Genomic DNA, 13,678 nt, shown 5'->3' with positions numbered 1-13,678 from the left:
TTCTTAGGTGGTGATGATGGTGGTGGTGGTGGAGACCATGAATCCACCATTTATTTTTTCTTTTCCTTAACGATTTCGACCGTTTTGGAAAACCGTAGACTTTCGTTTGAGGTAGTCCTATCTTTTTTATATTACCATTACATGTCTTTCCACGTAATTATAATTAATTAGATGGTGATCATGTCTAAATATATTTATTATCTTTTTGTTTCCTTATAAATAATAGTTAATTGTATTTTTTCATTCTATATGTAATGATGCCTATTCAATGGAATATCATATTTTTCCTTATTTAGTTTAACAATAAATACCAATTCTATTTATTTTTTATTGACTGTCATATTATATTCTTTATATGTTTTTAACAACTACACTTTAAATTAAAAGATTACTCTGTGATTTGTTGCCCAATATGGAGGAACAGAGTTAATAGTTCTATTCTTTATATGATGATTATAAATTATAAAATGATATATTAGGTACTTAATCACTTTCTTAATAATTTCTAATGTACATTGTATAATGTGATAGGTGCTAGCAATTAGTAAATATATAGATGGATAAGTGGTAACAATAGTAGATAACAATAATAGATATGGATATATATAAGGTACATATGTTTTTGATATTTAAAATCATTACCGAAATGGTAAAATTTGAACTGGATCCTGCAGATTTCGTTTAATTACAAGTAGTTTTGAGCAAATCTGCAAATTATTATAAGAATGGGCGTTCCGTTTGTCAGATTAATTCGGCTCAATTTTTTGGATTTCAGTTTTTTTAGATTTTGGAACATAAGATCCAGATATATCTTATATATATATCTAAATGTTATGTTGGTTCAATGTAGAAAATAGAAAGGATTTGCTCTTTGTCCATCGAAGGAGAAGAAAATTTAATATGGTGAACCAAATCCATTCTAAAGTTTAACTGATCACTGATCAAGGTTAGTATATTTCTTCTTCTTATTCACTTGGAATAGATTTTATGATAAAAATCATCAAATAATTTTACATATCCGAAAATCAAAAGAAAGATACATTATACATATATATACTACGTGCAACTACAATGAGACAGACTGTGTTTTTATAAATCTCTTATCTGAAAAGTATGCATAAACTGTTTATATAAATCAACGTGGTTTGCGAAAATATAAGATAAGAAAAAAACATTTGATCCGTTGGAGGGATTTTCAAATTTGACATTTATTGGTTGTCTTTTACTAAGTTAAGATGCCAAGTAAAACCTGATAGTTTTTCATCAGCCGATACGAAAACAATTTCGTAGTCGCAAATGCTCAACACGTATCTAGAGATTGTGCAGTAATGGTTGTCGTATACTTAAGCCCTTAAGGTAAATGAAAAACTCATTGACGACCATTCCTTGTTTTCCACAAGATAAAAACAAAAACTCAATTTCGCAATCCCTCACAGTTAAACACGAGAGATAAAACCTAACTTCCGTTGAAAGTCTCTGAGCTTTGAAAACCACGAAAGATGATAATTGGTTGGTTTCAAAAAGATTGATTTTTTTCAGAGCTGAGATAAAAACTTACCACATGCATAGTAGTATCAACAAACTCATAAACTCTTACTAAAGACCACTAGTTACGTTCCATGTATTTGTTTTAGGAAGGTTATTGGTAGAAGGATTTAAAAGGTCATGGAATTTTATGTATATTTATTAAATTCTAGTGTTATTGATTAAGTTCTTATATAGGCTCGCTTTTTGGTGTGTTGTATAAAAGAATTTCACAATAACCAAACACATGTTGTGCATCCAGTAAAGACCAAAGATTGATCATTTGATCTCTAACTTTAAATGCATGAGTGTTATTAAGATCGTGAAATTCAAGTTATTCATCGTTAAAAAAAAAAGTGAAAGCAATTCATCGTTGGAATAAATATAAGTAGACGAGGTTATATGGATTGATTCGTATCATGTTCGAAATGTGTATATTATACATAAGTAGACGAGGTTATAAAAAGTATACAGTTTCTAAGAACTCCTCCAATACCGCAACAAATCCCAAAAGATTTTCTTCTTTTCCTGATGCGAAACAAGATTTATCTTTAGTTTAGTTTATCCTTTGGGAAGAAGAGTCTGTTGATTTACGCCAAAAAAGGCCGATACGTTTGCTTATACACCTTTTTCGACATCATCAATACCAGTAATTATTTAATCTAATCCGTTATCTAATTTTCTTTGCAACAGTAATTAATTTTTATCGCCAACGAACTCCATTAATCTGACCCCAACCAAAAAAAAAAAGAGAAATTTAATTCACTATCATTCCGTCTACCGTACGTAACGCCGCTAGCGACAAACGGTGTCGTTTTCGTTCTTCCTAATACTCTCCCGTCTACTGAGGGCGACGTCAGCGTGCATATCAGCCGTCCATATTTGGCTTTAACTAAGCCAAACCCGAAATCAACGGCCTTGATCTCTCTGACCACTTTTCCACGCTTGCTACGCCACTTTTATTTTTCTTTTCCTCTGAGCTAAACTAAAACTTTATAAACCCCAAAAATCTTTTATTTTTTTATAATATATCGTCTTCTCTATTTTTTTGGTGGAAATATATATCGTCTTGCCTATCTCTCTCACACATCTTTCCACGTTTTTCTAAAATCACAGACGGCGGAGAGTAATCGCTCGGAAAAGGTAACACCGGATTTTTTTTCCCTCTCTCGTATCAGCTTTCGCAGTCTCTTTAAGACGATCGCGAGAAAATAACTCATATGTTTTGTTTCAGATTCTCTCGTATGTTACTGTTTCTGTCTTTGGTTTGAATTTCAATTTTGTACAAGTTGTTATTTCCAGGTTGCTAGATGATTACGTATCTCCATCGGAATTTCACTGTTTAGGGTTCGATTCCTGTATTGTTGTATTAGAGCTCTGATCGGAAACTCTGAAGGGCAGAGTTTCTGTAATTGTCTCAGCTCCCATATATATATATATATATATATATATGTATGTCTCTCTGTTTGGATTTTGAAGTGATGAACCTGGAATCCCGGGAAAAAGGGTCATTGTGTTTATTGGAAAGTCCGTGTAATTCGAATCAGCCCCTTTATTTTCTCTTGGATGGGACCATTAGTCACCTCCTCTTTTCTCTCTTTTGGTTTCTTTGTTCATCTCTCTCTACCCACCATCACATAATCATCTTTGTGGCCTGATTTTTATGATTCATCAAGTTATAAACACCAGGTGTTTTGCTCTAGATGATCTATACATCTACTCTCATGGTCTCCCTCGTAAGCTTTTTCTGTGGTTATCTCTTCTCCTCTCCGTGATACTTTAAATTTTCCTTTCATTTGGTGGAAGACCTTCCTTAAAGCTTTGATGGCTTTATTCTCTTGTTGAAGCTTTTTTTTTTTTGATGTTATCTGTAGATTTTGTTTGGTATTAGTGAATATTCTATTTGATACAGCTCACGCTGGATGCACTTTTTAAAATGATGAATTTCAAATATCTGAAAGTGTACTTTTTTGTTTGCAGAGAAAGGGTTTCTTTGATTCATGGATACACGTGCAGGCAAACGATTAGTTGACCGACTGGCTGTTCCGCGAAAAGCGAGTGGTCTTGTTCTGCGTGAGAATATGAACAAGAAAGATGATAAGAATGTGCCTTTCTGCAGCCGAATTGGCTGTAGTGCGAAGGTAACTTCCACCAAAGGAACTCGGATTGGCTCTACAGGAAACAATACAAAAGTTGGTCGGCCTCCGATTTGTTCTTCCTCAAATGGAAAGGAAATTGTTGCGAGTTCATCTCGAACTCCGGGTGGATTTGGATACTTAAGAAAACTAGCCAAAGGTACTGCCAAGAGACAGCCCTCTTCTAATTTGGACACAAATTCTTCAGAGACGAGCAGTATTAGTGATGATCCAGCTGCAGTGGAGCCCATCCTTCCACGCAAACAGACTAAAAGAGACATAATCAATGTTCAGTCTCAAAACACTGTTTCTGGAGAGGTCGTAATGGCAAAGGCTGGAAACTCAAGTAGAGGAACCATCAGAAGTAGTCATCAGAAATCTGACTTACGCACTCGAGATGCTCTAATGGGTCACTCTGTTTCTTCATCTTCTGGTAGCGAGCACACTGTTAGAGGTGGTCTGAGCAGGAACATGAGGTGCAACTCTGTGTCTGATGTTCTTCGAACTCATTCAACCCCGGGAACAAAAATCACTTTGACTAATAAGAAAAACTCTGATGGAGAGAGCAGCTCCTTTAGCAAAGGCAATAAGACTAGCGTGCCGGTGGTGAAGGGTAGGAGTCAAAGTTCTTCTCATGGTAATGGCATAACACTTTCTGATAACAGAAGGAATCGAATAGTACCAACTATCAGGGACAACAGTGTTGTTTCAAGTAGTGGTAGTAGAACTGGTTATTTTGGTAGATCAGGGCGACTTGGATCTGTTGCATCCCCTGCCACTTCTCGACAAACACCTCGTCCTGCAACACCAACCGATCCCACTCCTTCTCTTTCATTTAGTCCATCAAATAGTTACACCAGGCCGAACAGTAGTACTGGCAGGTTACGTAGCATGATGCCTGGTAGCCCCTCAGAAGCTGACCCTTCACGCTCTTTGGAGAACCGGGATGGTTTAAGTCGCTACAGCATTAATGGAATTGCAGAGGTAGCTTCCGTCACCTTGTTGTCTGATTTCATTAGAAGCTTTGACATGATCTTTGGTCATGATAACACTATTTTGAAAATGTTTCAGGTATTGTTGGCCCTGGAAAGAATTGAACGTGATCAAGAGCTTACCTACGAGGTAATCAGCAGCTTGGTCTTCTGATATGAACATGTTTCTCCGAGTATAGAGTGTTTCTGACGTTTCTAATGTCTGTTCTGCTTCTTTTCCCACAGCAATTGGCTTCTTTAGAGACAAATCTATTCTCAAATGGTATGATCAGCTTCTACGATCAGCATAGGGATATGAGGCTTGACATTGATAATATGTCATATGAGGTCAGTCTTGGATTTTACATCTTGATCCCTTGGGCTCTTATTCACCATTTTTAGCTTACCAATCAAACTGTCTATTAAAATTAAAGCTAAATCATATGAACACAATCTTGCAGGAACTACTAGCTTTGGGGGATAAAATGGGTACAGTGAGCACAGCTCTAAGCGAAGAAGCACTCTCGAGAAGCCTCAAGAAGAGTATTTATCTGGAGACGGATGAAACTTGTGCCAGTTCTCTGAATAAGGATGATGATATCAAGTGCAGTATTTGCCAGGTCTCTCCCAAACTATATAAACTAATCCACTGTTTTATCTAGTGTCTGAGCTGAATTTGGACAATAAGGTATACGGGTTTTAGTGAAACGAAGAAGAGGTTAATGTTATATACATATAATGTCTTGCAGGAAGAGTATATTGCTGGAGATGAAGTAGGGACTATGCCATGTGAGCATATGTACCATGTGAGCTGTGTACAACAATGGCTGCGGATGAAGAATTGGTGCCCTATCTGCAAAACCTCTGCGGAAGAGGAAAAATCGTTGTAGTTGATAATGCCACACCCAACTTTAGCTTTGTGGGATGATTCCAAGATGATGCAGATACATTGATTCTTCACTAGACACCAAGTGAATGTCTCTACATCATCTTGCTCTTTCTCTCTCTCTTCTTTTGTACATATCACCTTTTTTTTTCCTTTGACCCAATTGGGTACAATTACAAATGGGACATATAAGATGAAAGCTCAACTGTTGATTCGAACCTGAAACATTTTTTAGTTCATACCAACTTTACTCTTTCTATTTTTCTACATTCTTTATAGTTCATACTAAATCGTACGGAAATACGAATTTGTTACTTCCCAATAAAATTGTTGCAGGAAAATTGCCAAAAAAAACATCAAATCTATAGCAGTTTAATGGTGTTGTGTACCGCCAGCGGAAAAACGAAACACCGTAATCTGTATTGTTAGACAAAAGATAAAAAAAAAAAAATTCTCAAAACGAATATCACAAATGACAAAACACTGGACATATTTTACGAACTTTATTTCTGGAGACTAATTTTTGGTTTATACTAATTACCAATTACTCTCGTCTCTTTCGGCAGTGAGTACCTTAGGAAATAAAGTAATGTCAATCTCTATAGAATTATTAAAATTACAATATGTTCGCTTTCCGGAAAACGTAAATGACATACTTTTTTCTCTTAAAAAATGTTATTGTGTTTAAAACCTTAAAGACAAGAAAAAATAGAACTACACATTGAAATTTTAATTGAATAATTTTTGCAACGAATTTTAGGATATATTATATATATAGTAAGTATTGTAGACAAAACTTGGGACGACTCAATTTCTGATGAACAAGCAAAGATCTTACAACAATAGAGGGTTTTTTATCAGTCGTGGATAATCCGTGTAACTTTGCCCATCGCGACTGTTCTTCCTGATGATCTAAGGAACACTCTTCCAAGAGCTCTACTTTCAGAAAATATCTCCACACAAACTGGATATTGAAGACTCACCTGCAATTATTACAACAAAAATTGTCAGATCGAATCAGTTTTTGTAATGTTTCACGCCACGAGTCAAAAGAGATTTTTCAAACCTCAAGCATTGCACTCTGTTTAGCAGTTAGACAGCGAGGAGACTTCTTTGTTGCCTCCCCTGTTTTGGGATCAAGCATTGCCACAAGTTTCACAACCGTTGCTGCTTCCTTTGCATGGTGCACATGAAACTCCAGCTATATAAATGATAGATGTTTCAATTGGAAAGGATAAGAAAACTTGAGACGAGATAATAGGAGATTGAGCATGCGAGAGAGGGGGCTTTTTTTGTTTACCTGAGAACCAAGCAAGATCGGTGTTGCGCCTTCCAAGACGAGCACCATCAATTCCAAATGAGTCGCTACTGAAACCGGGTAATCGGGATGGCACAAAACACCTCCTGCCATTACTTGATTTGCATCGATCCCTTGCAAAACTATTGCTACGTTATCTCCAGCTCTTGCAATGGAGCAAGCCTCAGAGTCACGCTCCAGAGACCGTACGGTTCCTTGATCTCCCGATGGCATAACCATTATCTAGCAGAAAATTCCAGGAATGTGAGTATCAGTTCAAGCAGTTTCTTTCGCTTCCTAAAACAAGATACTAAAGGCACATCCACAAGAAAGTACAATCATGCAACCAAACAAGGAGATAAATATCCCATCATGAAACTTGTGTACCTTTGATCCTGGCCGAACAGCTCCAGCTTCAAGTTTGCCACATGCAGATACCTGCCCTTGTGAAGTCGATCTTACAACGTCACATATAGGCATGAGTAGAGGCTTTGAGACGTCTCTATCAGGAGACTTGACAGAATCAACGGCATCCAATAAACATGGACCCTGATACCTGTATTTCAGCAAAAATTTAACCATTTCAGATAGGCTAAGCAATTCACCAGCTAGCTGTACCAGAAAAATGCAAGGTTAGATATCAGGAAATGGACACATGAACTTACCATGAGGATAGGCGGCTTTCAGAGGGAGCTGCCACCAAGTTTTGGTTTTCCATGGCACTTAATGGAATCCATGTCAGAGACGAATCTTTAAAACGACAGGAATGCAAAAAAGATCCAACATGCTGCTTAATCAAATCAAATCTGTCCTTCGAATACCCAACAATATCCATTTTGTTGACTGCAACTATGACTTGCTCCACGCCAAAACCTCTAAGAACCCGAGCATGCTCCCTTGTCTGGCCTTTCAAATTATCAAAACCAGCTTCAAAAGCACCAATAGATGCATCTATGACCAGAATTGCAGCATCTGCTTGTGTTGCTCCTGCGATCATGTTTGGAACAAAATCTTTGTGCCCAGGAGAGTCGAGCAAAACAACATGATGTCTTTTGGAATTGAAATAAGCAACAGCAACAGTCATTGTTATTCCTCGTTCCCTCTCTTCAGCACTCTCATCCAATGCCCAGGCATATGCAAAGGACCCTTTGCCCTGATCGAATCAGAAACACAATGTCAGCAAACAGACCAAAATTTTGCATTTTTGAGCCTCTGAAAAAAAAAAGGTTACCTGCAACTTTGCTTCTTTCTCAAACTTGTGCATTTGCTTTTGAGATATTCTTCCCAATAGATGCAGTAATCTACCCGAAAGTGTTGACTTACCGGAATCAACATGTCCCACCTACAATTATATTGCAACCATCAGTAATTCTGCCTTGATAAAAACTCAGTAAAATCGCCATAAATATAAGAAACTCACGATGGCAAGATTAAGTTGACTTAGTGTATCTGATTCTTCATCAAGAAGCATCCACTCCTCTGGCTTATGCTTAGATTTTGATATTGGTATTCTAGTTTTAATATCGTTGGACTTTTTTGTTTCCTCAGTCAAAGACATCTTGTTCATAGTACCAGTAAGACTCTCCGACACCTCCACATTTTTGGACGAAGAACTTGTCTCAGTAGACATATCTGCTTTTGCTTTTGGCAAACTTTTGCCAGATTTTATGCCACCAGCACTGCCCTTTGAAAAACTATTTTCAGCGTTATCATGTCTACCTCGAGAGCTTGTTTCTGAACTATCTCCTCTTTTCTTTACAGAATTCTGTTCTGCGCTATCTTGCTTCTCTTTCTGCCTCGTGCTAACTGTTAGAGTAAAGAACGCACTTCAAACACCAAATATTTACTTAAAGATAATAAATTTCCTGAAGAGAATCTAAGCCGATAAACACCAAAGCCCTTTAGAAGGAAAACAAACGATCTTCATGACTTCATCCCTATTTAACATAAAGCATCAAGCTCAAAGTGAAAACCAAGTGTGGATACCTTGTGGACCAGTTCTCGAGGAAGTTAGTCCATTGGAAACTACATCATCTGGGGATGGAGAATCAAACTTGAAAGGTGCTATACATAAGTTAAAAAAAAAAAAAAAGTCAGAATAACGCCATAAATGCCTAAAACCAGCTATAGACTCTCAACACGAACAGCATATCAGGAAAACTGAAACGCAGATAACACTACCAAACTATAGCCAAGTTCACAACCTATACTAACGCAGGCATTTTTAGAACTAAAAGCCTTGTGGAGATCATGAATATTCCCACGGGAAATTCCAGACAGAGGTCCCTGCTCCATCACAAGATTCTTGTGCTCAGGCAGATAAAGAACACCCCTTTTCATTGTATTAGATGGGACTGATTCGAAAAGAGACTTTGCCAATTTGGATACCATTGATTCTTTGCATATGCCTTCAACTGCACAAAACACATCTATTCTATAATTAAACACCTAGAATAGCAAAATCAAAGTACATAAACCACAGTCACTAAGTTTGCCAAACATATACCAATAGCATAATCAAGGGACCTCAAAGAACGAAACAAATGATAAAGATTAGACATTACGCAATAACTCATGTATCCTATGCAGAGGCAAAGAGCAACTGTAACAACTAGCTTCTCTATTTAATATTATATTACAGGGTCTCACGAATACAGACTGGAAGAGAGAATGCCTAATTAGTACCTGTATTGTTATTGATAGTTTGATTTCCAGCCGAAGGATGACGAAGAACGCCGCAAATATCACACACAAACATACTCTCATCATTGTCATAAGTACAGATTGCACATCGCCAAAGCCCTTGCTGAGCAACTTCTTCCTTTGGTTCAGCAGCTTCTGCAGTTGAGTAAAAGAGGAATATAAACTACCAAAAAAAAAAGCTAATAGAGACAATCAAACCACCTCACAAGAAAGGGATGGGAAGATGTTTACCTTGTTCATCTATATCTATATCATAGTCATAATCATAATCATCTTCATCATCAAAACCATCATCATAATCATCGAAATTGGAGAATCCTTTACGAGGCATCGTTTGTTTCTGCGCACAAAGGTAGAAATTGTAAATAACTAAAGTCTCTATTCTGTGCAAACACATCACCTAAAAATCTGAAAGAGTCACCATTAATGAATATAAAAAAAAGTAAGATAATTCAGACAAGACTCAGACGCAAGAAGCTCCTACATTGCTTCTGAATTAAACCCAGGAAGCAGAAATCAGAAAACCAACAAGCATCAAAAGCAATGAGAAACAAAGAGAGAATAGCTACTGGTTTCTGGAAGCTTCAAAATTTATCTCCAAAACTGTTTTTTTTTCTTTTCTTCTGGGAATCGAAAAGAGAGACGGATAATTAGAATTCAATAGAAAAAAAAGAGCAGCCTACGACGATGATTTTGAGAATTACCAAAATCCAAATTCACTAACTTGAACTTACAAAACAACTAGTATTCTGGCAAAATACTGATCCACCAACTTACAAAGACTAGTAGTATGGCAAAATTGTTTTTAAGAAGAACGTTCCTTCCTTCCAAGTTCTCTTCCTGTAAATTGCTCTCAATCGGTTCGTCGCTTGTTGAAGCCGACGAGAAAGGATCCGGATCAGGGTTTGGGTCCGGGTTCGGGATTCGTTTGGATAGAGTACCAATTCGGGAAAGTACAAATTCGTAATCGACAACTAAAATATAAGTTGGGCTTTTAACAGGCCTGCCTATCTGTGCTGGATCAAAAACCTTTATTATTTTCAGGATCTGAACAATCAACGATGGCACATAATTTGATGACGTGCTATGTATGACTCAGTCAAACTCATGTCTGTTTTCTCTCCTCGTACAGTCAGTCAGACCTATGTCTTACGTGTGTCGTGCGTTTTTTGTGTTTTTAAGTAAACTAATTATTTCCGTAAGACTAATTAGGGTAAAAAATTAAAAAATTAAAAATTAACCCTAGTTTTGCTCGGACATATGTCACTTCAATTACATAACGAAAAGGAATATTGCTTCACCAACGATGCGAATCGAATATAGCTTAAACTCAAGAGTAACAAAACGTAACTTACATACATATAGATCACCACAATTACAAAGCTACAAAAATAAACAAATCAACGACGGCTTAAGTAATGTGCCACCTTTTGGCAACACTACTCTTAAACATCCACACAAGCCTCACAAAGATTAAGAAGATTGAAGCATGCACTACATGCAACAAACTTGGAGACACATTTAAAACCAATCCCAACAATTAAGCGTACATATCAATTAACAAAAATTAACACAAGCTAACTAAGTGATGATATTCCAATAGCCATCCCCTTTGTTTGTCGAATTCAAAAAGCTGCACACATCTTCTCTTTCAAAAGTACGCAATTCACATAACCACTGCATATATATTCTGTAATAAGTTTCCGTCGTATTTAACCGTGGATTTCAATTGAAATCGCGGACGTGGAAGGTATTAGGGTTCTTGACGACGATGTCGTACATGTAAACGGAATTGAACTTGGAGAAGTCTCTTGGTAAGGAGATGAGGTCGATCGAGGAGCGTTTGTGGTATTGGATGAGATCGGAGTCTCCATTGAAGTATCTTTCCCACCCGAGGCTCCTTAGGATTTGTTCGAGCGACGAGTAAGAAGAAACCACTTCACCGGTCGGCAAGTAAACCAAGACATTTCTCCGGCCGTGCGTCTGAGTGGGGGCTCTACCGGACTGGTTTGGGTTCTCTACTAGACGTATCACTCCGTTGTTGAACACCCAAACGCCTGACATGACCTCCCAAAATGAGTTTATATATCTTTTTTATCTATAGAGAGAGAATATATAGTAAGGGTTCTCGAGATATTGAGTTGGTGTTTAGTTATGAGAGAGGTTGTGTGCAAGGGCTCTGTATTTATAGCCATATGATAAGTCACATATACTGATATACATAACTAAGACTATTTTTTATAAACCTAAAAGATGCTAGCTCTTTTAAGAGAAGATCAAATAATTGGAAGATCATAAAGAATAAAGAATAAGATGATTAATCGAAACGCACAATCACTATACTTTAACGAGACACATCCTTGTTAAAAACATTAGGGAAATCATTTCTAAAGTATCACTTGTTTATTTGGTTTATATTCTCGATAGTGATCTTAATTTAAAAAGAAACGATTAATGGAGGATTGGGGAGAACCTAGAAAGCCGAAACATTTAGAGCATCCACAATGCAAATACAGTCTTTGGTCTCTTCCCAATTTTTTTAATATTAAAAGTAGGGAAGAAACGTCTTCATCGGTACCCATTAAAGAAACGTCTCCAGCAAATTTTCTCTTCTATTTGTATTTTTTAATTAAAAAAATTGTTAGAGACCTGAGTAAATACTCGCGTTGCAGATGCTCTTAATTTTATATACTAAAAAAAATGAGAGGGTAGGGTAAAGTCCGTCTCTATCGTTTGAGAATCTAGATATTGTGGGACACACTTATACCATCACCTCAATTCTTCTCCATCTTAATACATCTTTAAATATTGTTGATATTCGATCGATAGAGATTTTCTTTTATTTATTTTCATAGTCTTTGCCTTAACTCATGCACCTTTTTTTTGTTTTATGAGAATGAATACCGCAGATGCGTCAGTGACTGGTGAGTTGCTACTTAATTATTCTGATTCTCACTTAATTACATATAACTGATTGAGGTGGATCCGATATCGCAATATACATGATATCTCTACTGGTAATTTCTTTTACAGTTCTATTTTCACTTAGCCAGCTTTCGGGAAAAAGCAACAAATCAGCGTACAAAACCCATGGAAAGGATCGGAGCCCTAATGGTGGGGCTAATTAATTTCCGAATAGCATAAATGTGAGTCTGCGAATCACGTATTTATTTGTCTGTGAGACTATTCTCCAATCTCCATCCATTGAATAATTACTTTTTGATTTCATGATGATATTATAGTTATCCGAGGCTAGTCGACGCAGTATTTATTCACCAAAACTATATTATTCTAGTCAGCCGATTTGGCGATTTCCGATTTCGTTAGTGCATGCACGAAAGCTTCGTACGTCACTGGCCGAATCATGCATTTTAAATTTATTTTAAGACATCGTTTTCATAAATTAAAGAAAATTCGTATTCTTATTACATATTAGTAGTAAAACGGAATATGTACTCTTGTTAACGTCTCGTTCAAGGAACGAGTGTTTTTTACTAATTACAAGGAACTAGTATTTTATTTCGACAAGAATGGAATTACTACAGCAATCCGACCAAAAGTTCGAACAAGACTTTCATACGTATTGTCATTTTACATACTGATGCAGAGCCGTATAGATTCGTCTAACCCGTCCTGGAAATCAAAATATATAGAACGGGTTTTAGAAAATACTTTTGTAGTCAAATTAATGCTCGCTGACGTTCAGTTAACATTTCTGTTTTTTATCTTTTATAAAAGAAATTATCATTTTAGTTTTTAGTTTACTTTCCTCATTTGTTTTTATAACTGTGTGATTATTTTACCAAGATTTCACCCCCTCTACTTTTAGGTTAACCGATATATTTATAGAAATCGATTTCTATTGTGAATAAGTCAGAAATCGACTTAACGTATTAATGGTCGTCTTGTCATCACAGAAGTTATGTCCGATCGATAAAATGAACAAATTTTATATTAATATCTGATGAGAACTTAGTTAATATTCGGACACCGCGAAAAACTTTATATATGTTTCAAAATATATATATTAACCCCAAAAGCTAAAGATAAAGATGCATGGGGGAGCAAATGAGTGTAGAGATGCCAATATATATATATATATATAGTTGTTTAATACGGAATTAGAACTAATTCAAGATACGGAGATTGGGGAATATATACA

General features: G+C 36.4%; 3 protein-coding genes across 4 annotated transcripts; 1 reads left to right on the top strand and 2 right to left on the bottom strand.

The window, feature by feature from the left end:
* Positions 1-2,564: 2,564 nt before the first annotated feature.
* LOC18017464 (E3 ubiquitin-protein ligase MBR2) lies at positions 2,565-5,700 on the top strand. The gene is made up of 6 exons (XM_006399499.2): positions 2,565-2,667; positions 3,505-4,643; positions 4,731-4,781; positions 4,877-4,978; positions 5,092-5,250; positions 5,380-5,700. Exons 2-6 carry the CDS (start codon positions 3,525-3,527, stop codon positions 5,518-5,520), a joined length of 1,572 nt encoding a protein of 523 aa, XP_006399562.1. The 5' UTR covers positions 2,565-2,667; positions 3,505-3,524; the 3' UTR covers positions 5,521-5,700.
* A 449-nt stretch (positions 5,701-6,149) lies between these two features.
* On the bottom strand, positions 6,150-10,431 carry LOC18017463 (HBS1-like protein). 2 transcript variants are annotated; one of them, XM_024156678.1, is made up of 12 exons: positions 10,294-10,431; positions 9,748-9,856; positions 9,499-9,651; positions 9,018-9,227; positions 8,800-8,877; positions 8,234-8,619; positions 8,045-8,155; positions 7,479-7,966; positions 7,201-7,369; positions 6,817-7,056; positions 6,583-6,717; positions 6,150-6,499 (listed from the first exon to the last, which is right to left on the bottom strand). In XM_024156678.1, the coding sequence occupies exons 2-12, from the start codon at positions 9,845-9,847 to the stop codon at positions 6,374-6,376; spliced, it is 2,196 nt and encodes a 731-aa protein (XP_024012446.1). In that variant the 5' UTR covers positions 9,848-9,856; positions 10,294-10,431; the 3' UTR covers positions 6,150-6,373. The 2 variants fall into 2 exon arrangements, with proteins under 2 accessions (XP_024012446.1, XP_006399560.1); XM_006399497.2 differs by lacking the exon at positions 9,018-9,227.
* Positions 10,432-10,862: 431 nt separating this feature from the next.
* Positions 10,863-11,666, bottom strand: LOC18017462 (flowering-promoting factor 1-like protein 2). Its single transcript, XM_006399496.2, has one exon. The coding sequence runs from the start codon at positions 11,578-11,580 to the stop codon at positions 11,242-11,244; it is 339 nt and encodes a 112-aa protein (XP_006399559.1). The 5' UTR covers positions 11,581-11,666; the 3' UTR covers positions 10,863-11,241.
* Positions 11,667-13,678: the final 2,012 nt, after the last annotated feature.

The sequence above is a fragment of the Eutrema salsugineum genome, unplaced genomic scaffold (genome assembly GCF_000478725.1).
Source record: "Eutrema salsugineum unplaced genomic scaffold, Eutsalg1_0 scaffold_2, whole genome shotgun sequence".
Classification (NCBI taxonomy): domain Eukaryota; kingdom Viridiplantae; phylum Streptophyta; class Magnoliopsida; order Brassicales; family Brassicaceae; genus Eutrema; species Eutrema salsugineum.
The sequence above is the reverse complement of the archived record's forward strand: the minus strand, read 5'-3'. Positions and strand labels throughout refer to the sequence as shown.